Genomic DNA, 25,024 nt, shown 5'->3' with positions numbered 1-25,024 from the left:
TGGGTCATCACAAACCTCCTAGAGATGAATAATCATCACTGGAGAAGGAGAAATTTATAAATCCTGTCCACGGTTCTCACTGGGACAGCAAAGTTTTATTCCTGCTTTTTAAAAAACATCGCAGAATGTTCAGAAATAAAATTTCTGCTATGGAATGAAAATGATACACTAAAATTTAAAGATCCTGTAAAGGTGAAAGTTACGAATGTAAACACCAACATAATGGCACGCTGAAGAAAAATAAGATGGAAAACTTCCTTCTAAAGGCTTGGCACTTTCCTCACCCATGTAGAGAAACATATCTGAGTAGGTGGGTGGGCAGGAGACCAGGATGGGGGCAGTAAAGGAGAACTAAAATGAAAACCTCTTATCTCACGGTGTGTAATTTAATAAATGGCTCAGGGACCCTGATTTTCATCTATCTTATTCTGCGGGTATATTTCCCAATAATTTTAATTTTACCAAGATTAGTGTTCATGCCCTGCTTTAGAACTGGTGGAGCCTTACTCTAATTTGTGAAATGTGGGGAGGGGTGGGGGAGGGGGAGGCTGAACCATCTTAAATCAATCTTTTATTGTCAAAACTTGCTATGATTAGGTCTGCTTGGCCTCCAGAAGCCCCACGAAGCATTCTACTTGCATGGTTCTCTCCACTACTAACTCTTCCTGTTTTTCTTCTTACCAGGCAGAAGCATTCACACTGAGCCCAGACTTCTGTACTTAATGTAAAAAAATTAGCACAATGCATGGAGTCATTTCTGTGTGTATTCTAATACCTCTCTTCAAGTATGGTTTCTGAGGACAAATGAAAACACCTAAAATAATTTTTAGGTCAATTTTCTTATAAAAAAGGAAATAAAAATTTAAACCCAAACACCCAAATATAGTTTCTGAAAATTCTTAATTACATTTAGCTTGATTTAAAGTTACTCCTTGGTATTTAATATACAAAACTAAACGAAACCTGAACTTCCAAACAGCAAGTACAGGAGATAAAATCTTCTAAATAGGTGACCTATCTAAAACCAAAACCAAACAAATGATCAACCTAATTTTGGTCAATTTTTGCTTTAAAAAAATGGGCTATGGTGCATGCAAACAGCTAGAAGGGAACTTAAATGTGACTTGGGGCCAAATGCTTAAGCCAATATGGAAAGTCAGGCAGAGACATTTCATGTTCAAATGAACGCTATTTGACATTTATATAGCACCTTACACAGTCAAAGGGCTTTACCGTCGTTATTACCTGACAGCCATTCATCAATGCAAATAAACACAGTCATATTCTGTCAACAAATGTAAGCACTTTGGGGCAACCAAATACCCAAGAGAATCTACTCAGCAGCAAATCTTAGACTAGTCCATAGAATTAAGGAAAAAATTTGAAGAGACCTGTCATAATATCACATACAAGAAGTCACTTGTTGACCTTAATGACTGATATTAAGATGTTAAGTATTAGGAATTATGGAGAAATAGAAGGGTTTATGTCAAGGAATAAGTAAGACAAGTGAGGTGTAAGTCAACAAGGAAATTACCCCAAAGGTAAGGCTACCTACGACGCGTTAAGTATATAAAAAATAAATCTTTTCGATATGGAGGGCAGTTGAACCTAAATGTCAGCTCCACGGCTAGAAGCTGACCCTCAGTTACTGTGAGATTCCACAACAAGAAAGAAAAAAAATGAATGCACTGCCGGATTTTTTTCTTCTGTAACTTCTCTCCCAATAACCTAACCAATGCATTCACTTCTGCCAGCAAATAAGATCGTAGGAAATAATGAAATTCTATTTATGTTTTAAAAATAGTTTCCAAATCTTTGGACAAATTTAATTTCCTATAAAACAATGTGAAAACTCATTTGTTTTGCCTCTAAATAATTCCATCAGGTGCCTTAGGTACGATCTGATTAGCACCTCTGCCAATGTATTTACGTCTTTGCAAAAAGTGCACTTGCCAACCATTTTATATAGTAAGTATGCAAGTGACTGAAGTGCATCTGGAAAACAATTGAAAACACAGATTAATACATCATAAAAAGATTAATTCCCTTTAAACAAAGACATTCTTAGAAAGCATGGTGACACAGAGGCACAAGAAAGAATATAAATTGTATATCAATTATTGGCAGAAAACCTAATTCATTACAAAGCCTACACCACTGGGGAAAGGACATTTTCATACAAAGAAAAGTACTACACTAATATACAACACTTTTAATTGGGCATTTAAAAACTTTTTGGCACATTAAAAGGAACCAAAAGGACTACAAAATAAAGGACCAAGGAACTAAAACGTTATAGATACAGAAGAGAGAGAGTCCTCAAATGAGAAACAACTAAATGGTAACGTAAAATACAGACAAAATATAAGCTGGCTGAGTTTCCTGAAATGTTGTTAGATGTAACAGAAGAACGCTTCGAACGCGGGGTGCTTGTCATGCTAATGGCAGCCCTGTCTACCTTGCGGTGGCCGGCTGCACGTGTCCCGGGTAGGACCTTCTGGTGCTGGTGGCTTGTCTCTGCCTCGCCAGGAACGACTGCCCTGAACCTGTGCTAGCGAGCCTGTCTTCAGCCGCCTTTTTATGCAGAGTCATTCCCTGTGCAACACGGAAAAAGAGTCATCAGTGCAAAAAGAAGGGAGCACACTGTCACAGGAGAAGAGTTCATCAGGCAGAGTTTGTCACATGGCGACAGAGGCGCAATTAGGGACGTTAATTCCGCTCATTATAGGTTAAAATCTCAGAGGCATTTTAGTTCCAACAATTAGGTCCAAAGCTTCTTTTGGAAAAATTAAGGCTTAATTTTCTGAATTTACAATAACCCAAACAACAGAGAACAGAGATGGATCTTTGGAATACATTACCCGTACTCAATCACACATACGTCCCTTCCAAATCAGATGTGTAAAGTGATTTTCCAAGAACAAAAGGGCAATTGATTGGTAGTCGCTGATTCATGTGGGGATATGGAAATCACAGTGTTCAGTTAGAATAGAAAACCACAAAAGCACTTGTTCTTTCCTAAGGTGGAAAGTCACCTGAGGTAGAATACATACCACCACGCTGTTTCTCTTCACAGGCAGACTCGTGTTCTCAAGTTAAGAAAAGCTCCTGACGGCCCACAACAGAGGGCCCAGCGCGCACAGGGTCTTTCCCGCCACTGGAGAAGGCGGCCTACCCGCTCCGAAGGGGCAGGAGCCCACCTGCTGGGCCCAGGGCACCTGAACAGGAGGGAGAAGGCCTGCAGCGCTCTCTAAACGCGGAGGAGTAACAGTGAGGACCCTGAGTAGACCAGGAAAAAGGGGTTTTGGTTCTCATTTAATAAGCTTGTGAGGAACCCTGGGCAGAGAAGCGGGAAGAACTGGGACAGCAGCTCACCAGTGATTGCAAACAAGATGACGGGCGCAGCAGGGAAGAAGGAGAAATGGAGCCAGGAGGGGAGGCGGGGATGTGCCGGAAGGAGCTGGGCACATGGGCACCGGAGGCAGAAGACGGGACGAGCCTCCCATCACCAGTCAGCTCCAGGGAAAGCTGGGGCCACAGCACGGCGTCTTCAATAGACCCCAAGAGGAACCCGGGTCCATTTTCCCAATGAGAAAATCAAGGATGTGTTTTTTACTCACAATGAAATTAAAGCATTTAAGGATCTGAATAAAGTGGACGAATATCTATTGGTAATAGTTATTAATTTGGCTACATATATTAACAATCATATTTTATTTAAAATATGACTTTTTTTAAACTTTCACATCCTGAGCAACTTCTTCAAATTCCTGACACACCTTTAAGATCTCAGTATCCACCACGAGGCCATTCTCTGAGATACTCAGTCCCTCTCCCAGCACTCATCACCTTCACGTCCACTCCAGCTGTCCGAGATGCACAACGCCCTGAACGTATGTGAAGCTGTAACCGGCTATCTTATCTGACCTTAACTTGTGTGATCCTCCTGGGGGCTAGGCCTTCACCCTCTGCAGAGCTGAAAACTAGGACCCTTCTTTAATACCACATCAGACAATGAATCAGTTCAGTTGTGTAAGAAACACAATATGTGAAGTCATACGAATCAATCAGGTCTATGAAATTGCTCATAAGGATGGAGGGGCAGAGCTCCTACATCCCTAACACTAACCTGGAAGGAGGGCAAGCAGGAAACAGTGTGGGTGAAGTCAGGACTAGTTCCCAGAGACCCTCCTTTTTCTTATTTTTTACACTTTAATTTTCAATTAATCTATCTTGGTTAACAATAATGTTAACATACTGTGAATCATACTGTAAACCCAGTATGATTTCCTTTTTGGTTTTTAAAATTGTGATAAAAATCTTAAATATGTAGTTTTAACCAAGGCAAATGTAAATGTGGACATGTCATAAAATTGTATGAATTTTTGACAAAACTCAAATCACATTATTAGGAGACCTGGGGACACTAACCTTTAAGACACAGTATCAATTATAACTGTAAACTGGTTCCATGTACAACTATAATTGTAAAATGGTATTGTGCCAATAACACAACTACAGGGTCAGAGGGGTACGATGACAGGAATCTGGTCTAATTTCCTATCTCAGGCAACTAACATTTTGAAAAGGCAGAAGTGGTCTTATTGGGAAGAGGAACAAAGAAGAAAAAGAAGAAAAGGTCTAAGCAAAAGAACACTGAAAAAAGTACAGCATTCTTCAAAATAGCTCTTCATATTCAGAAAAATCTTCCTGAAACCCCAAATGCTGATGAGCATTTATTTCCCCCTGCAATACACTTAAGTAGCTTTGTTGGAAAGTTCAATTTCAAAACCTGCAGTTGTTCAGCATCTAAGACCATGAACATTTACCAAACCATATGAGACACAAACTGTTTTCATTACAAGTACCACTCCTGCAAAGGTGCTGAAATAGTCCCACAAAACAACAGCTACTGCATCTGTGTTCAGATAGTATTAAAGTCCCTACCCCCAAGAATAAAATGGCTCTGAGAGACAGAAATCTTTCCATCCTCTAGGACAGGGATAATGGTGTGTCCACAACATTCTGGCCCAGCTGACGGTGGTTCTCGTATCTGCTGTTCAGCCTTAAGATCAGCAGTAGGGTTTCGTTAGTGTGTGTTAGGACAGCAATTGCTTTTAGGTTCATTTGGTAGAATTACTTCCACAGTAAAGGGAGTATAACAAATAATACATGTTCACTGAACTTCGCAATATGTTTTGATGTGTTATTTTCTTACCATATTGTACCAGGCACTAACAATATATTTCTCCTCCATCTCTCTTTGACTCTTTGTTTTCTCATATTCTTTCTAAAAAGCAAGCACACATAAGCATGTTAAGATGAAAAACAATTCAACATAAATAAAATACTCACAATAAACTATCTAAATTCATGGGCACAATTGTACTGTCAGCCCTCTATATCCATGGGTTCCACATCTACAGACTCAACCAACCCCAGATCGAAAATAGTTAAAAAAAACAAAAATCCAGAAAGTCCCCAAAACCAAAACTTGAATTTGCCACGCATGGGCAACTATTTACATAGCATTTACACTGCCTTAGGTATTGTAAGTAATCTAGAGCTGGCTTAAAGCACACGGACAATGTGCTTAGACTATATGCAAATAACCACTTTCACTACTTTCTACAAGGGACTTGTGCATCCGTGGATTTGGTAACTGTGCCCTGTGGATGTTGAGGCACCCCTGTACACAGCAAGGCTCCTAGAATCAAAAATTAGAAAATCAAATGTCTTGTCATATTACAGTGAACTACCTCCAATGAATGGAACTGCCGATCCCGTTCCTGGAGCTGATTTTTAAGAGCTTGTATTTCTGGTGCTGCTCCTTGATTTTGTTTAGGATCTAAAGTACGGATAACCTGCAAAAAGTAATAAAAGAAAAAATTTAGATGTCTCAAACCTAAAGAGTGTGATCTCTAGGGAAGCAGTTATTTTTTTTTAAAAAAAAGGATAAACCGTATGAGAATCAAAAATTATCTTACAAGGATACTTTAAAATTTGAATGTATGAAATGATATTCAGTTGTTACAACTTTTAGTTAGATAAAATTTTAAAATTATGTGAAAGAGTCAATGATAAGAAGTAATTCTGGCTTACAATTAATCAATCACACTATAGCAGACACTACTGACAGCATCTGCCCTCCTCCGTTCCTCTGACTTGGTTCAGGGGCCTCCACCTCTGACCAGATGTGCAAGTAGGGAGAGCATCCTGATGGTCCACAAGCCTGTCCCTGCGGTCCTTCCCCTCTTCTGCTAGAGGCCAGGTTTACACATGGGCAGGTGACGCAATTCTAGCTGGCCCACCGGGGGGCTTCTGGGAAGGGTCTTTTTGCTTTTTGGCCCAACAGTTTTACTACAAAAATGATCAACCCTATAGAAAAATGATCAGCCCTGTAGAAAACTTGAAAGAGCAGAACAACAAAAACCCATTTCCTTGAACCCAGACTGACCAACTGCTGCACGGCCACCTCTGTCTCATGACACGTGACCCTCAAGGACTTCAACACGCATCTCCTTAGACTAAGGTCAGCCTCCCACATACGCACAATGCAGTTATTATCTGTAAGAAAATACACCACCCTATAATCCGTCACAATTCAGCCCCAATCCACATTTCCACAGGTGTCCCCGACCCAGGACCATTGCACTTGGCACCGAGGTCCCTTGGGGCTCCTTTAAATGAGAACAGCCTCTTGTGTTCCCTGGCGCTCCAGTGCCTACTTCTGCTTTTCATAACATGGATTTCCATCCCCAAGTTTGGATTAATCAGATGCCTTCCTTGTTCTAATGACCTCATCTTCCCCGGGAATGGCCAGCCAGGCCCAGAGGCCGTGGGCACTGCCACAGCGAGGCTCATCTGGAGGCGGCGGACGGTGGTGAGGAGAGGCGGGGACCTCGTCTCCTACATAGAAGGCTGCGTTCCTCTTGGCAACGAGTAAGTAACCTGGTGGGGGCGGGGAGGGCAACCTGTTTTGATCACAGCCTCCTGCTCGGGCTCTTTCCGTGGCAAGGCGTCTTGTGTCCCTCCATGCAGGCGCTGTATTTTGAAACATGAGCGGAGCACGATCAGAAAGTGCCGTGGGAGGCCCGCGGGCTTGCACTTACGCTTTTGGCTTTCTCTAAGTATTTTTTATATCGTTCTTCCATTTGCTTCATCTCCTCTTCTTTCTTCCGTAGAGCTTCTTGTAATTCTTCAATTTTTAAGGCTAGCGACAAGACAGTAAAAAATAAAAAATTTTTTAGACCGTAACAATTTGAAAATATTTCAACCGACAAAATAGTCAACGGCTTTGAGAGACTGTTTGGTCTATACTTATATATAATTTCATTTTAAAAAATTCACTTTTTTTTTTTTTAACAAAAAGCTTTTCTTAGAATTAAAATCTACGCTATGGAAGTGCATAAATTAAAAAGTATTCACTGATGGCTGAAGGGATAAACAAAATGTGGTCTATTTACACGAATAGCTGAATAATGTTCGGCCTCAATTCTGACACACACTACAACATGGAGACGTTACACTAAGCGAAAATGAAAGCCGTTACGTGAAGTGAAATAAGCCGGACACAAAAGCACAACTATTGTACGATTCCACTTATGTGAGGTCCCTAGAGGAGTCAAGTGCACAGGGACAGAAGGCAGCACAGAGGTACCAGGGGCTGGGAGGAGGGGAGGAGGGCAGTGAGTGGTTAGAGGTAGAGAGCTTCAGTCTGGGAGGATGAAGACGTGCGGGGGATGGATGGACAGTGGTTGTACAACAGTGTGAATGTACTCAACAGGTCACTGAACTGTATACTTAAAAATGGCTAAAGCAGTCATTTCTATGTTTTGTATATTTCACCGCAATACGAAAACGTGAAAGTCTGTGTCCTGCTCCCATGTCCACAGAAAAGAATTAATACATTCAAGCTACATACAGGTGTAAATATCCACAAAAGTAAAAGTTTGGCTGACGTATGCTGCAACTGCACTATGAAAATAATTTCACAAAATATTCATTAGCATCTACAGTTAAGGAAAAACTCACCATTAAATTAGAAACTTAAGAAATACTGTAAAGATGATTATATGTGTGTGTATATATATGTATACATGTGTGTATATATGTGTATAAGAGTGTGTGTGTGTGTGTGTGTGTGTGTGTGTGTGTGTATGTACACTGTTTCTATGACTAGGGCAAGTTCCTTAATTGCTAGAAAATACACCCAAATTTGATATACACTCACTAGACTAAGGTAAGGCATGGCTAAGTAACGAGGCAAGACTCACAGCTGTTGTTGAACCTGGGCTCCAGGTCCTCGATGATGGCCCTCTTCTTCTGCAGCTCGTTATTGGCCTCGTGCAGCTTCTCTCTGTAACAACACGTACAGCACCGTGTACCACAGTGTCGCCTGCTACTCTTTTGCATTTTTTTCACTTGAAAGACACAAGTTCTTTATTCTTGGGATATGCTAGCAGAGCACACAAGTGCTATGAAACAAAGATGAAAAGACTAATCCAACTGAAACATATTTTCTAAACGACTAAAAAACAGAGACAAAACCCTCAGAGTTTGAAACAGCAGTCATTCTTTTACATAAACCTGCACAAGAGGTTAGAAATAACTTTAATGAGCTTTACTTTTTCTAGGAATAAGGATATTGTAAACATTCAATTTAAAACTCTGCAGAGGTTTTACCATGCAAAAATCTTGTTGCCAAAAAACTGAAGCTCCCCAGATCAGAATTATTAGAAAGAACAGGACACGCCAATAAAAAAGAATAAATTAATGGTGCATGCACCCACATGGAGAGATATCATGGAATAATGTTGGATAAAGTCAGACACAAAGGATAATAGCGTATGATTTCTTTCACATGAAGTTCAGAAAGTGGCAAAACTAGCAAAGGGTGATAAGAGATCAGCAGTGGCTAGTCTGGGGATGTAATCAATTAATTAAGAGAGAACAAAGAATCCTGGGTGTTGCTGGAAACATGCTACACACTGACCTGGGCTACCTGCCTATGTAGGAAAACGCTCAACAAGCTCTACACCTAGGAACTCAGGATGTGTATACGTTATTGTAAGTCATATTCCAATATAAAAGTAACAGAGTGAAGGCACAGAAGTTTTTTCCTAATATTTACATAATATGTGTAATTCTCTATTACTATTTAGTGTGGCACTCTGTAATAAGAGATGGAAAAAAGGCTGCAAAATTTGGAAAATACAGAAAAACGCCAAGAAAAAAAGAATACTTTCTTATGTCTATTTCTGGTCTTTTCTATGCATAATGCTTTAATAAATCTTTGTTGAGAGTACATACACACATACATACACACACGTTACACAAAATAAATACATACAGTTTAAATGAGAAAAACTAAGCCCCGTGAAGAAACAGGTTAAGAAATAGAAATTATCCCAGAAGCTTAAAAATCCTGTGTGCCTATCTCTTTCCCAGTGGTAACCCAAATCCAGAATTTTAACCATTCTCATGATTTTTGTGACGGGCCTCTGCTTACTTTACACGTTAATTATACTGTCTGTACTGTTCTGTGACCCCAACTTTTACTTCACACTCTGTTCTTGAGATTCACTGACGTTGATGTGCTAGCCCTGCTTGCCCTCACACCGTTTTACTGCTGTACAGTGCTCTGTTGTTGGAATATCTCTCATTCTATTTATCACTTTACAATTGGTGATATTTGTACTATTCCCGCTTTTCTGTGATTAAAAACAATGGTCTTTCATACTTTCTTCTGAATGTCTCCTGGTAAACATGGACCACAGCATCTCTAGGAAGCTAGGGTATACACAGCGTCGATGGGTCACAGAATAATCGATGTATATCCCTACCAGCAATGGATGAGAATTACCAGTGCTTAACATCTTGGCAATACTTCGTATGTCTGATTGTTAAATTTTACCAATTTGGTGTGCGTAAAATAGTCTCGTTGTAGTGTTAAATCTGCACGATCGTTCATAATTTGAGACGTCTGTGGGCCCCTGTTGTAGGTTGAATTGTGTCTCTGAAAAATATATGGTGAGGTCCTAGACCTCAGAACCTGTGGATGTGACACTATCTGGAAATAGGGTCTTTGCAGATGTACTTAGCTAAGATGAGGTCATATTGGATCCGGGCAGGCCCCAATCCAATGACTTATACGAAGGCCACGTGAAGATGGAGAGAGAGATTGCATCTAGATGCCAAGGAACACCAAGGGTTGCTGGCAACTGCCAGAAGCTAGTAGAGGACACGGAACAGATTCTCCGTTGGAACTTCTAGAAAGAACCGATCCTGCTGATATCATGATTTCAGACTTCTAGGCTCAGGAACTGTTAGAGAATAAACATCTGTTGTTTTTAGCCTTGCGGTTTGTGGTAATTTGTTATGGCAGCCACAGGAAACTAATACAGGCCACATCTTCACTAATAAATTCTTTTTGATGAAGATTTTTACCATGTAAATGAACATAACAGTGGTCAGACAGTGGTTTTATGAAACAACAGGTATTCTATTTTCTGCAATAAAGAGATGGGAGATGAAAAAAAAGGACAGATTTCAACACTAAATTCTCACTGTAGGTAACCTCACAGTGGCTGGGGGGTGACATGTGCTGTTCTAGTATTTTAAGAACCTGCCCAGGGTGAGACTTGCCACCAAGTGTCAGTGGCTAGGAGCATCTCACTTTCCCTACATTAAAAGAAAGAAAGAAAGAAATTGGACAGCGTGCAGCAAACTGCCAGACTACAGAATTATTCCCCATCCCAGTAGAACAAGTCAAATGATCTCTATGGTAACCAGGATGTCTGGTTTACCGCAGTCTAACCCTGTAACGCCCCACCAAGATGGCAATCCACAGCCACCCACACTCAGTGTCTGCAAGGACAGAACTTTGCCAGAATGTGCTAGGAAGGATTACAGCTGTTACTGCAGAGAGAAAAATCACAAAACACTCCTCACGTCATCGACCTTGATAAAGATGGAAGAAGATTTCTTCTTCATGAGGAAACAAATGTAGTATTTAAAAATGTAATCTTTTAGATTAAAAAGTCATGTTCAGGTATGTTTGTAATTCAAGGAAATGTCTGAAAATCTGCTACTGATAAGTTTAATAATACTTGAAAACATTTACATAAAAAGACTCTAGAGACTGGTGAATTCAGCCCACGGCCCGTTTCTTTGTAGAAAGCACTGCTGGGACACGGTCATGGCACTGGTTTAAATACTGCCTTTGGCAGTTCTCAAACCGGAGCCTCGTGGCTGTGATACAGACCACGGCGTGCAAAGCCTAAAGCAACTGCTCTCTGTTCCTCACAGAAGACGTTTCTGCCTCCTGACCCGGAGCGCCATGCACTCCTAGCTGGGCTCGTAAATGCTACCGTGAAGATTTAAAGCCTCGGAATCTCACCTGAGAAAACAGTTCTAACGCACTAATTGTTTGGATTCGAGGACCTTGGGTGAAGACGACCCTTTAGATACTATTAACGTGTCTTATAATCTTCTCTACCTTCAGGGCCATCCGTGCCGCTGCCTAGATACTCCGTAACCACCAACACAAAACACTTTCTGCTTCACTGGACAGACAAGGCAGCAATGAGTCTAAACAGCTTTTATACTTACAGATGTTCCTCAAGCTTCTTTTTCAGGAGAACTGACTGAAAACGGAAAATAAAAATCGTTTATTACTTAACATTTTAACTAATAAATTAACTTTTTTTTTTCTTTTTTTAAATGAAGAGTACAGCGGTAAATAACTCTCAGTGAGCCCTCAATAAGTTCTCTGGTCGAAGAGCTGAAAAGGCGCCATGCACCCAGGTTTATGTCTCTTTGGTAAGGGAGAGAGCAGTCCCTAAGCAATAATAATCAGTACAAAATAGCCAGAAACCGCATATCTGAATTCTCTATCTTTAGCCAAGGAAATAAATAAAAAGGCCACTTATGTACAGACCTAATATTCTTGGATGCAACAGGCAGGCAGAACTCTAATAATAGTAGATTGTCCCTAAGACACTTTTTATCTACTATATTTTCCTTGCATCATGGGATCAAGTTCTGTAAACACGTATTGACTTAATCAGAGATTTCTGATTCGCACAGGCTGCAAACAGTCTATGCGGTGGATGGTAACATGAAAGATGGGATACGCACAGCATTTATGCTGCAGAATGCAGCTCTGACTCAGCATTTTAAGAAAAGTCTCCTGAGAAGCAGGAGATCAGAACTGACCCAAAATACACAGCGAATAACGGCATTCCATACAGGACCACCAGGTTTCACAATTAAACGCGACACTTGTAGGGTACACCTAACTCATGAGTTCTGTGAAACAGCGCATGTTGAGATAAATGGTTACAGAATCAATCCAGCCAAACCCAAATAACAGGGACTCAGAAGACAGACTGCACCAGTCACACGGGGCTCCCCTGCTTTCAGCCCCAACTGGAGGACGGTGACGGCCATGCTCACTCGAGCGCATCCTGACACAGCCCCGGAACATTCAAATGCGCTTCTTCGCCGAGTGTGTCCACCACAGCTGGGCTGGTGGACCACAGCGCCCGCTACTGCTGCTTTCCCCCCGTGTACACAGAGATGACAACCCTGTTGACTTTAGTTACTGCTTGTTCCTCCTCCAGTACAGAGGGTAAGACGAAAACACTTTAAAAAACAGCTTTCATTCTGCGTTTGTGTCTTGATTAGGTTCTAAGCAAAATTAATTTTAACTCTGAGATAACATATAGTAAAATGATTATTTAATGAGCAGTTAACATGCCAGACACTGCACTAAATTTGTCATGTGCACTGTCTCACGGCAACCTCACAACAGTGAGTGAGACCAGCCCCATCTCATGGCTGAGGGAGGTGAGGCTGGGGAGACGTCCAGCAGCTTTTCAGGGACAGATCCCAAACGAAAACCCAAGCCTGCCAGACCCCTGAGTCTACACGTGGTCTCCACCTTCCTGCTGCCTAGGCGACATCCCTCTCTCACCAAAGACTGCTCCTCTCATAAAATGTGGCCGGAGCAGGCCAGACTGTGACAGCAAGCTAGCTTCAAAATACTTTATGAAAACAAACCAATTATAACATTGGGGTAGGAGAGGGATGGGAAACGTTTTTGATATCCTTTAAGTATCTTAATGGTGAAGGGCATAAACCTATAAGTAATATTGGTATATTCGTTTTGTATCAAACTCCTGTCATTTAAAATTTCAACAACATCAACTGTGATGGCAGATAACGTATACATCAAGAAACTATTCAATATATAGAAACAAATAGGAAGCCATACTTACAATAGCCTTGAGTAGAAGCCATGCCAAGAGACAGAGAGGACATATTAGTATGAAGCAAACACAGCAGCCAACAGAAGGAACGATTTAGTAATTCATGAACAGAAGTAAAAGATATGCATTTTTTTTTTTTCAAAAATGTACATTTTTTTCTTTCTTCTATGGTCTCCTCATCCTGTCTTGTTCTCTGGAATTTTATACACTGTGGCTAGCTCAAATTATCCATATGCCTGGATATAACAATGCTTTTATGCTTCCATGCTAAAAACAAATGACATAAAAATAATAATAAAAATGTGCAAATCATGCTACTCTGGCTTAAGGTCACATGAAAGGACTGGGCTTTTGATAACAGAAATGGGCAGGAATTTTGTTCTTCAGAGAGGACCAATTCCATTTGGCAGGTGTTCTACGTATCACATACTCCTGTGGGGCAACGCTGTAGGCAGAGTGAGAGAGAGACACAAAAACATCAAACACCTGCTGGGGGAAGAGCCACGCGTCGTGGACCACACTGTCCCCCACATCATGCTGAGTCCATCGTCAGGATGGGCCAAGTCCCCACCTGAACCTTCACGGTCCAGAGAAAAGAGCTCTAAGAGGACTTTCAAGAATTTAGAGCAACACATCTCATAGCATCTGAGCAGGTCAAATAAACTGACTAATTTATGCAGATAGTACTTTTAGGGCTGGGGACTCATTTCTGAAATACGGTCTCTTAAGGTAATGACACACAACGTATTTAATTAGATTTGATCGCCACAGGGATACCTAATCAGGCTATGTAAATTTTTCTTTTTTTACAGAATAAATACCTTTCTGGCTGTTTTAATATAAGTAAGAGAAACCAGGATAACGGTTACTGCTCTGACACTAAGGCTGAGTGGAGACTGCTGTTCCGCTGTCTCTGCTTCTTCCGATCTCCGCCCCCTGCCCTCTCTACCGTGACGTATCAGCAGAATGTCTCCTCCGAGTTTTCGAGACCGAGGTGAAGTTGACATCTTCCTCAGCTTAAGGGACCTAGTGATTTCACTGAACTAAGAAATGTCACCCGCCTTGGTTCACCTCTAAGACCCTTTCAGTTAGTTTTACTCCTATTTTCATACATGAGTGGTGGTTTTGCATCCTGGATAAAGGCACGTTTAAAAAGTAAGCCATGGTATTTCATACTGGTTCCACTTTAATAAGGGAAGGAGGTGATGTTGCTGAGAATTTCAGGAGCTGGGAAGCAACGTGGGGATCCAGGAAGGACCCACCCGCACACTAGAGGGAGCACTACAACCCGTGCTCCCGGGGAGAGCGCGCGGTGCCGGCCTGGGCCACGTGGGCGCTGAGGAAACTCACAGAATCAGGTGGCGGGGGAGCTTGTCATGCCTCACACGCTTGGGCGCTAAGGAACACGCCGCTTTGTTTCTACACCCTCTTACGTTACTAAGGCTGGGTGGAACTGCGTGTGCCTGCAGTTTTGACGCCGAGTGCCCCAAGTGACTCTAACAATGAAAACAACCAAACAGGTTTATACTCAAAGGCCAGAGTTTGCAGCAAATGACACTGGCAATAGGGAAAAAGTTACCCACGGACCGGAGCAAAGGTTCACACTCAGCTGTTATCCCCTCTTCACACTAGTTTTGAGCGCTTTACGGGTGTAGCTCTATTGCATGCAGCTCACTGAATGCAAAGGATTTCACAACACGGTTGAGTTATGCCTTCATCAGAGACAGACTCCTGTGAGCTGCACACGCCCTGTGATGGCAGTGAGCACGGGGGCGGGGGGGCCCTGTTCCCGCCCCAACACACTTCACTACGCTCCAGCCGAGCCCGCCCAGCAGGCAGGGCTAGGACAGAGGCGCAGAGCGCCACGGGGACAGTACAACAGGCCAGCGAGCTTCTGTGCGTGAGTGAGTGAGAGTGAGAGTGCGAGAGTGAGTGAGACAGTGAGAGTGAGAGAGAGAGAGTGTCTGCGTGGTGCGGGGCAGGGGGCGAAAGAGGGATTCATAAACCCAGAGACGGTACGATTCTAGAAGTGACGTTATTTTCTTAAAATCAATTTCACAACAAACACTGCCACTTGAACATGCTAAGCATCTATCGGCATGTTTCTTTTCTTTTTTTTTGACCAGAGGGAAAAACCTATACTCTGAATGCTGAGTTGAGCACATGTAAAACATAAAACCCCAACTGATTCCTGAGCTGATTAACTACAAAGTGAACTTCTAATTCCCAGCAGGGTGAATCTGAAGGAGACAATAAAGTACTGTCTGGTCCTTTTTATAAGGAAAGTTAGTAAAAGGAAAACACTGTTTCTTTTCTATAACCACTATAATTACAATTATTTTGATAGAGACCATCAAGTAAAAAATGAAAGTTAAAGCTTTTCTTAACATTATGAAAACTGTTGGGCCATCACTGGTCCAAATTAAGACTTACATCTTCTGCCTTTGAGCCTTGATCCTGTAAAGATTTTTGAAGTTCTTCGACCTGTGACTGTACTTCCAGAAGTCTTTGATTCACCAGCCTAGAAATCAAATATACATTAATTTTCCAAGTTCTGACTGAACTTATGCCTTTTGCCTTAGGTTTTCATACCAGTTAGAGAGACAGTATAATTAGCAAAACCAAGTCTCACGTTATAGTTGTAGCAGCTTACTTTTCTGGTTGTTTCTGTGTTGCTTAAAACGTCTACGATGATACCCAGGGCAGTGTTTTGGTGACACATTCTGTTGAGATGGTATATTTATGTGCATATATTTATCTGAAATTCACTTCAATATAGGTTTACTCAAACCAAATGTCAGGCACCACACTCAGCATAGTGTTGAAAGACTCTGCACTTGAGGAAAGTAGTGGGGAGGCAAAATAAGTAAAATATGAGAGAAATACTTCAACACATCACACAGAGGCCTACAGAGGAGCGATGACCATGCCACGAAGCTAGGATGGTAGCTAGCTGTGTGAGGAGTTAGGTGTCACTTGAACTGAGACCAGAACAATAAATAAAAGGCTTCTGTGGTTAAGAGTTGAAAGGGGATTCAAGACCGAGAATTCGGCACGTCCAAAGCACACAGAAAGGGAGGGGCACGAAGAGCTCAGGAACTGTATGGCTGAAGACCAAGCTACAAGGGGAGGGAAGGCTGGAGATGAAGCCAGAGGAGAAAAGGAGAGGCTGGGACACCCCAGTGTGAAACGCAGATGTATTTTCATCTATCCTATGATCGGGCCTAAAATTTTGCTGAAACGGGAATAGCCCAGCCAGCCTTTAAAAATGCAGATTCTAGGACTTCCCTGCTGGCGCAGTGGTTAGGAACCTACCTGCCAACGCAGGGGACATGGGTTCGATCCCTGGTCCGGGAAGATCCCACATGCCGTGCAGCAACTAAGCCCGTGTGCCACAACTACTGAACCCACGTGCCACAACTACTGAAGCCCTCGTGCCCAGAGCCTGTGCTCTGCAACGAGAAGCCACTGCATTGAGAAGCCCACGCACAGCAACGAAGAATAGCCCCTGCTCGCTGCAACTAGAGAAAGCCCGCGGGCAGCAACAAAGACCCAATGCAGCCAAAAAACTAAAAAAATTTAAAAAAAATGCAAATTCTGGAGCTCAACCTCCAAAATTCTCTAGAGCATTAGGATGCATCATTCAGGGGACCAGCAGGTCTTGGGCAATGTGGGAGGATCAGACAGTGTTTTAGAAAGAGCACGCTGTGTGAGAGTAGAGGATGCCACCCAGGAAGTCAGACAGCAGGCAGGAAGCCTGGCGGGGCCGCCACGCACCGCCTTCCCCCGCGATGGGAGGGGACGGGGCCGCCACAGTGACCACTGCTTTCCCCTGCAATGGGAGGGGACAGGGGAGGGATGCACAGAAAACGCAAATGAACACAAGGAGCAGAATACAACTTGGGATTTGGGTCTGAGCTACCCAGGACCATTTACTGAGAAAGGGAACACAGGAGGGACAGGCTGAGAAAGAAACTCAAAAGACCTCATGTGGTATGTGTTGAACACGAAGTGATGAGAGATGTCTGTCCAACAGCTGGACGCCTGTGCCTGAAGCCCAGCGGGAGGGCCGAGCCGACCCTACAGACCCCAGAGCCGTTCAGCCATGACCGAGGCCATGAGCATGGATGGCTGCGGCCAGAAGAACACGGCCCAGCGCAGAAGAGAGGCAAGAGGGGCCGCGGCAGGTCATCAAGCAAAGGGCGAAAGAGGAGCCCCGCCCTGGAGAGCGATCGGAGGGTCAGGAGTGCCACGGGCCAGGGCTGCTCCCGAAACCGAGACGTCTGAGGAAGGGGAACCGTCAACCGAGGACACGGGAAGGAAGTCCTGAGTGTGCCCACCGGATGGGCGATTCTAGTAAGAACACTATAGGAACAGTCAGACCGCCCCCAGCTAAGGACAACACAGGGCAACGAGTATTCAGAATCCAAACAGCCAAGAAGTTCAATAAGGTTTTTTTTTTCACTCAGCAAGTTGCAAGGAATTCTTATCATAAATCTCTAGGTTCTATAATTTAGTGAGAATCACAGTAAAAATGCAATAAATCTATAATAATAACTGAGGTTTTCCACACAAAGGAATCTGTTTTATCACTCAGTGAAAGAATTATCTGAAAATTCACACTTGATATGGGAACAAAGGTACATAAGTTCATTACTAACTGCAACTTCGTTTAATCTGCTCAGGAAGCAACATGGGAAATATAGCAAACTATAAAACTATTTCAACTACCCATCTTAGCCATTTTTGAAATTATTTAGTCAACAAACATTATTTCTAGGTGGAGGCCATCATAAATGTCATAAAATACGGTCAGTCTAACACACTGGTTAAAGCATGGAGTGTACACGTACACACTGGTATGAAGCTACAAAATATATGTAAATATATATATGAAAAAAGCTCATCTACAAAATAAATGAGGTTTATAATGTTGCCCTCATGGGGTTGTTTAGAAAACTAGGTGAGATACTATATAACGTGTGTGCACATAGCAGGTACTCTATGAATGCCTCGACTTTCTTTCCCCCTCTTCGACAGTTTAGTTAATTAAGATTTTAATCAAAGTCTAACTACATATAGTTGTCAAGGGGGTGTGGGAGAGGGTGAGCTTGAGATCACGACCTTCTGTGAGAGGGAAGGGGAGGGGACCATGCCCGCCTTCCAGAAGCTCCCCAAGCAATTCTGATCTGGCTCTACTGTTGACCCTTCAAGCATCTCCTAACGTAGCCTGAGGGTCACCAGGTGTTACAGATTTTAACGAATGCCAACCTGCTGGGAAAACTAAGACCTCTCCTTCTAAGGTGATGTATTGTGGTGAAGAAACTGTATTTAAGGTCATACGGTTAAAAGACTTGGTGGGACTGAAACTCTGCTTTCTTGGTGCCAGTCCACTGCTGTCAACTCGTAAGAGGGTAAGGAAGAGACCAGGTGATGTGAGCACTTACTAAACTCAGTAAGAACAAACTGATGGTAATTCATTTACGAGAAAAAGCATCCTGTGAGGGGAAGACAGGGAAAGAAACGGTTTACAAATGTGGCAGAAGATAAACTGGCAAGAAAGAGGGTACAGGTTAAGTAGAGGCTCCGGAGTCAGGTAGCCTGGGTCTCAGCCTGAATTCCTACACCTGTGAAGCTTTAATGAAGTTAAGACCACATGTTTAAGACACTTAGCATGATGTCTGGAACAAAGAGCAGTTTAATAAATGTTAGCTGCTATTATTACTAGTATTACTGTCACAGCTCACAGATGGCTATAATCTAAAGGTCAGTTATCGGGCTTCCTAGGTGGCGCAGTGGTTGAGAATCCGCCTGCCAATGCAGGGGACACGGGTTAGATCCCTGCTCCAGGAAGATCCCACCTGCTGCGGAGCAACGAAACCCGTGCGCCCCAACTACTGAGCCTGCGCTTTAGAGCCCGTGAGCCACAACTATTGAGCCCATGGGCTGCAACTACTGAAGCCCACGTGCCTAGAGCCCGTGCTCCACAACAAGAGAAGCCACAGAAATGAGGAGCCCGCGCACCACAATGAAGAGTAGCCCCCACTCACCGCAACTAAAAAGAAAAAGAAGAAAGCCCAGGCACAGCAACAAAGACCCAACACAGCCAATAAAATTAAATAAATAAATAAATTTATAAAAAAATAAAATAAAATAAAGGTCAGTTATCACCAGTGTTATAATTTAATAAACAAGCACAGCTGTAAATAACAGGGACTCAGGAGGTTACCAGTCAACAACATAGAGCACAAGTGTTCTACAAATGACAACTAGCTCTTCCGTCAGGACTCGGGAGGTAACCAGTCATCTACATACACGGAGTGCTCTACAAATGACAACTAGCTGTTCTGTTTTGAAGGAGAAAAGAGTAACAGCTGTAAGGCCTGTGAAACACAAGGCAAAGCATTATAGAAGACACTGCAGGTGCTGATTCACTGATAAGAAGTCAGTGTCGGGAGAAGGGTCTCCAGCTAAGACGCTGAAGGAGAGCAGAGGCCAAGGCCGAAGGGGGAGGTCGAGGTGCTCTCACCACGGGCGCGGCATGACTGCCAGCTGCTTTCTACAATTCCCGTCCCTCCACCTCCTCTTTTCCCACTTTTTCTAGGTATTTTTAAAAAGTATTCATCACCTGTGCTCCTAAGAATTGATATAAAAAAAGTCTCCTCCTGTTTATGCTCAATTATGCTCTAATAATCACCCTGGTAATTACACTGTCTGCTGATTCCCCTCAGCAGCTTTAGAAATTAAAGTTACAGGAAGAAGGGTGGGATATGTAAAACTGTCATAACAATTTTGACTCTCAAGACTGACTCACACCTGGGAAATGCCACATCAATCAGGCACAATAAGCAAAGAAGCTGTAACATCACAGACACTGTGAGACTATGAAGATGTCAAATCCCTCAGAAATGAGAGACTATCATAGCTCTGAGAAAAAGAAAAGACACCATATGTTTGGTATCTAAGAAACATTCCCCAAAAGGAAATGAAGCAGAAGACTGTCACAACAAAATACAAAGGAACCCTTGCCAGGGCAAGCTACTGCTTTTAAAAGTGGTGAGGAATGACTGCTGCTGCAATACTCTTAAAACTTACAAGCGGAAAAGTGATGCTCTTGTTAGATTTGCAGATTCTAAATTCTCAAAATAACTGAATTGTTCATAAGATAGGTGATTTCCTATTAGAGTCATAAGAAATAACAGATTAAAAAAAAAGCCCTATCAATTCAATTATGTTGGGTCCTACTGTTTTCCTCACACCAATCGATTCTTTGAAGCATCAGCTTGTAAAAACAGGGTAAACTTTATTAATACGACTATGAAGTAAAATTGTCTTGAAAGACTGTGAATTAATGGTGACTTTTTTTAATCCTCTAATTTTAATTAGTGATTAGAAAGGGAAAATGATAGGGCTTTGGTGTTTTTGCCTGAAAAACTGAAGGCAGGAATGCTATTACAGAGAGACACAAAATTTGCCCAAAAGTAGAAAAGTGGCAAAAAAAGTACTCTTGAAATGAAACGGAATAACACACACTCAGTTTTCAAACTACAACTCAAACCTTGGTTTAAGGGAATCAAAATCAAGGTGAATAGAGAAAATCTGTGTCTAAGAGCTGCCGCCAGGTGCCTCCTACCTGTTCTCCGTCTCCAGTTCATTCTTGCGTAGGTTGGCGTCATCTAGAAGGCTCTGCAATAAGGCAATTTTTTCATTGTCTGAACCCTCTTGGTTAATTTTTAACATCTTATTCTCATGCTGAAGACGAATAAGTTTCTCCCTGAGAGCAGAAGAAAAACAGATTAACACAGTTATCAAAATCCAGCTATACACTCTTACACATTTAATACATGGAACAGAAATGAAAAACAAAGTACCTGCAAAGAATTTAGCTCCTGTTGGAACATTACGTTTTAGGTTGTAAGCACTTTGTTTTTAGAATGGATAATCTGAAGACAACAGAATCTCCAAATATCATGATTTGTAATAAATGAGGTTTCAAGTCCTATTTCCTTTCTGATTTAAACATTTGAGCTGTAAATGCACCCATGTATTTGTCCTTTGGTTCTCATCACCATCTCTAATGCTATGCTCTTAAATTACCAATCATTTGGTGGCAAGATACAACATTCAACAAAGAGTGCCTTTAAGATATGCAGTCCACCCATTCCTGCTGATACGTAAAATTGTATTCTTGTAACCAGACAGATCGTCAGGGTCAAGTTACTAGACTGCGTTGTTCTGGGCTCTTTGTGTGATGCCAAAAGCTTACATTGAGGGATGTTAAAAGCCACAGCCACACAAAACGTGCCCCTATCGTACTCCAGGGGTGATACAATTGCATATTAATTCACGTGATGATATCATTGAAGATATACTTGTTGAAGACAGAACTCATCCTTTATGTTGGAGAGGGTCATCTCTAGAGGGTCCACAAAGAAGATATTACTATCAATACCAGATGCTATGAAAAGCTGTGCTTCTCATGGAAAAAGAAAAAAACAAAAATGAAATATCAAACACACACAAAATATTCTGCTCTTATTTTGTAAACACTGTAAACCTTATAAAGTACTTTAACTTTTGCTACTGAAAAGATGACAGTCAAATGTGTAGCCCAACTCAAGCAGTTACACAGAACTTGATACATTTTTTAAATTGACAAAAATGACTTCATGATATTTTTCAATTACAAAGTAAAACAGCTCATTGTAGGGTGAAAAAAAGACAAATGAGAAGAAAATACAAACCCTCCACGACTCTATCGTGCAAAATAATTACTGATGAAATACAGCCTTCTAACTTTATACATACGTACAAACACGCAAACACCTGTAAAAATGAATCTCACATGGGGATATGTGTATAAAAACAGATGACTGAACTTGGTGTACCCCCCCCCCAAAAAAAATGAATCTCACAGTACATGTTACATTGGTATCTATTTACACATACTTTTCACAATCTTTTGGCATGTTAAAATATATAGACAAACATTATTTAACTCATGTCCAATTATTGGGAATTTAGATTATTACCAATTTTGAACTTTAACATGTTATTAATGATTGGCTTTATAAATATCCCTTTGTGTATATACTTGGGTACTGCCTCAGAATTAATTCTCAGAGGAGTAATTTTTGTGTCAAAAGATAGGCACATTTTTGGGGACTTCCCTGGTGGCACAGTGGTTAAGAATCCACCTGCCAACGCAGGGGACACGGCTTCTAACCCTGGTCCAGGAAGATCGCACATGCTGCAGAGCAACTAAGCCTGTGCGCTACAACTACTGAGCCCGTGTGCTGCAACTACTGAAGCCCATGTGCCTAGAGCCTGTGTTCTGTAACAAGAGAATTCATTGCACTGAGAAAACTGCACTGCAAAGAAGAGTAGCCCCTGCTTGCCACAAGTAGAGAAAGCCCGCCTGCAGTAATGAAGACCCAAAGCAGCCCCCACCCCCCCAAAAAGGGCACATTTTTAGATAACATACACATTCTACCAAACTGCTCAAAAGTTGTACAACCATGAGAAAAAAGATTTTTGTAATTATGTGTGGTGATGGATAGTAACTAGACCTACTATAGTAATCATCTCACAACATACACACATAGCATATCATTACCTTGTACACCTAAAACTATGACAAAGTTATATGTCAATTATATCTCACTTAAGAACATTGTATCATTTTAATCTTTTACTCCTAGTTTATGAGGTTTCCAATTTCTCCACACCCTTAACACCAGTAAAAATCATCACTTTCAATAGATTTTTACAAACTGGAAAAGCAAATTTCATTATGTATCAAGAATATTGACCTATTGTCTATGATATGTGTTAAGAAATTTCACCCCTTGTACTATTTCATTTTCTTGATAGCTTTTCTAGACACAGAGCATATTTTAATTTGTATTGAGTAATACTCAATAAAAGTCATTTTATTTGTTGAATTCTTATCAGTGTTCTTGGACATAGCCATTTATTTATAAATATTCATAAAAATAAGTGTTTATTCATTCAACAAAACTTATTGGTCCAATAATAAAGTACCATATCAAGATGGCAGAAAAGTAAAAGGTTTACAAGATGCTTCCAGAATCGATGTTCCATTATATGCCTTCTGTCTGTCCTTCTTAAATGCCAACAATAAACATTGTCTTCATTTATTCAATAAGTATTTCAATGCCTATCGCAAATTTCACAGTTTATAAAACTTTTACACAACCATTATTTTAGTTAACAGCTCCAAGGATGTTATGAAGAATCAATGCTAGGGACTTCCCCGGCGGTCCAGTGGTAAAGAATCCGCCCTCCAATGCAGGGGATGCAGGTTTGATCCCTGGTCAGGGAACTAAGATCCCACATGCCTCAAGGCAAGTAAGCCCACTCGTCATAACTACTGAGCTCATGTGCCTCAACTAGAGAGCCGGCGTGCTGCAAACTACAGAGCCCATGCACTCTGGAGCCCGAGCACCACAACTAGAGAAGAGAAAACCAGCACGCCACAACTAGAGAACCCCACACACTGCAACAGAAGATCCTGCATGCCTCAACAAAGATCCCGTGTGCCGCAACTAAAAACTAAAGGAATAAATATTTAAAAAAAAAAAAAAAATCAAGGCTAGTGTCAATTTAAAAAGGGGGTAAGTTAGCCCAAACAAGGTAAAAGCAATATTGAGGATTAATCATTCACCTTCTGCGGACAGTTGGTGCCTCCCTATCAATTTTTCATCCTTATACATAAAGGGGGCACATATTGAAATAAACGGAGTACTTAAAATGCCATGACTAAATACAAACGTCAGGTACTACTGAGGGAAGAGTCACAGCGATGAGGAGGGGCTTCCTCCCGTCTCCGCATTCTGTCTTTCTCAGACCACTCCCTGTACTTGAGGAATAAATCTTAGTGACCAGTGACTCTGCAGGCTGACAGCTAAGCACAACCTTTGTCTTTGGGCCAAGGGGTTTCACTGCTCAATGTCTGTTGAGGATACCCAAGCACAGATGTACTAGTTTTCTGTGCATGTGTGAGACACTGTCCTCCCAGAGAGAGAAATCAAGTCTCTGTGGGGCCAGCTGAAGAAAGCCTCTAACATGCTGAAATCCTGGACACCTAACCTCGAGTTTGTGTTCAAAGTGTTAGTGATAAAGAATAAGGAACTGGTCCTCTACATTACGGAGCAGTAAGTTTTCTCCAAGAATACTGTGCAGTGTGACTATGAACTTCACCATCTCCTTACCGGATTTCAGGTGTGACGATCTCTGCTGCTAGACTATCTGACGATTCCTGACTTCCCAGAGGCATTAACCCTGTAAACACACAAGCATGGGTGCCAGGTTAAGAGAGAGCACAGCTACCTCCTTCAGTTTCTATAAACCCCTACTTTGAGCATTAATTTTAGCAGTTAAAACCTGTAATTCAAGTAAAATCTCATGTCACAGTTGCCTTACACCACCATCATTATTATCATTTTAACAATTTTTAAGTGTACAGTTGAGTGGCACTAAGTCCTATGTTGGCACTACTATCTATTCCCAAACTCCTTCATCACTCAAAACAAATTCTGGGGCTTCCCTGGTGGCGCAGTGGTTAAGAATCTGCCTGCCAATGTAGGGCACATGGGTTCAATCCCTGGGCCGGGAAGATCTCACATGCCATGGAGCAACTAAGCCTGTGCGCCACAACTACTGAGCCTGTGCTCTAGAGCCCTCATGCCACAACTACTGAAGCCCTCATGCCACAACTACTGAAG

General features: G+C 41.8%; 1 protein-coding gene across 3 annotated transcripts in view; it reads right to left on the bottom strand.

The window, feature by feature from the left end:
• Nucleotides 1-2,200: 2,200 nt before the first annotated feature.
• The window catches only part of HOOK3 (hook microtubule tethering protein 3), an 88,072-nt gene continuing 65,248 nt past the window's right edge, over nucleotides 2,201-25,024 (bottom strand). For all 3 annotated transcript variants that reach the window (XM_057697952.1, XM_057697951.1, XM_057697953.1), the window contains 9 exons: nucleotides 24,512-24,581; nucleotides 20,911-21,051; nucleotides 15,711-15,798; nucleotides 11,617-11,651; nucleotides 8,280-8,362; nucleotides 7,116-7,216; nucleotides 5,763-5,867; nucleotides 5,222-5,293; nucleotides 2,201-2,598 (listed from right to left, as the gene is read on the bottom strand). In XM_057697952.1, the coding sequence (XP_057553935.1) occupies nucleotides 2,458-2,598; nucleotides 5,222-5,293; nucleotides 5,763-5,867; nucleotides 7,116-7,216; nucleotides 8,280-8,362; nucleotides 11,617-11,651; nucleotides 15,711-15,798; nucleotides 20,911-21,051; nucleotides 24,512-24,581 (836 nt within the window). In that variant the 3' untranslated portion in view covers nucleotides 2,201-2,457. The remainder of the gene's footprint in view (nucleotides 2,599-5,221; nucleotides 5,294-5,762; nucleotides 5,868-7,115; nucleotides 7,217-8,279; nucleotides 8,363-11,616; nucleotides 11,652-15,710; nucleotides 15,799-20,910; nucleotides 21,052-24,511; nucleotides 24,582-25,024) is intronic.

Source organism: Hippopotamus amphibius, chromosome 10, assembly GCF_030028045.1.
Source record: "Hippopotamus amphibius kiboko isolate mHipAmp2 chromosome 10, mHipAmp2.hap2, whole genome shotgun sequence".
NCBI classification, from domain to species: Eukaryota; Metazoa; Chordata; class Mammalia; order Artiodactyla; family Hippopotamidae; genus Hippopotamus; species Hippopotamus amphibius.
Note: the sequence above shows the minus strand (reverse complement) of the source record. Positions and strands in the feature narration are given on the sequence as shown.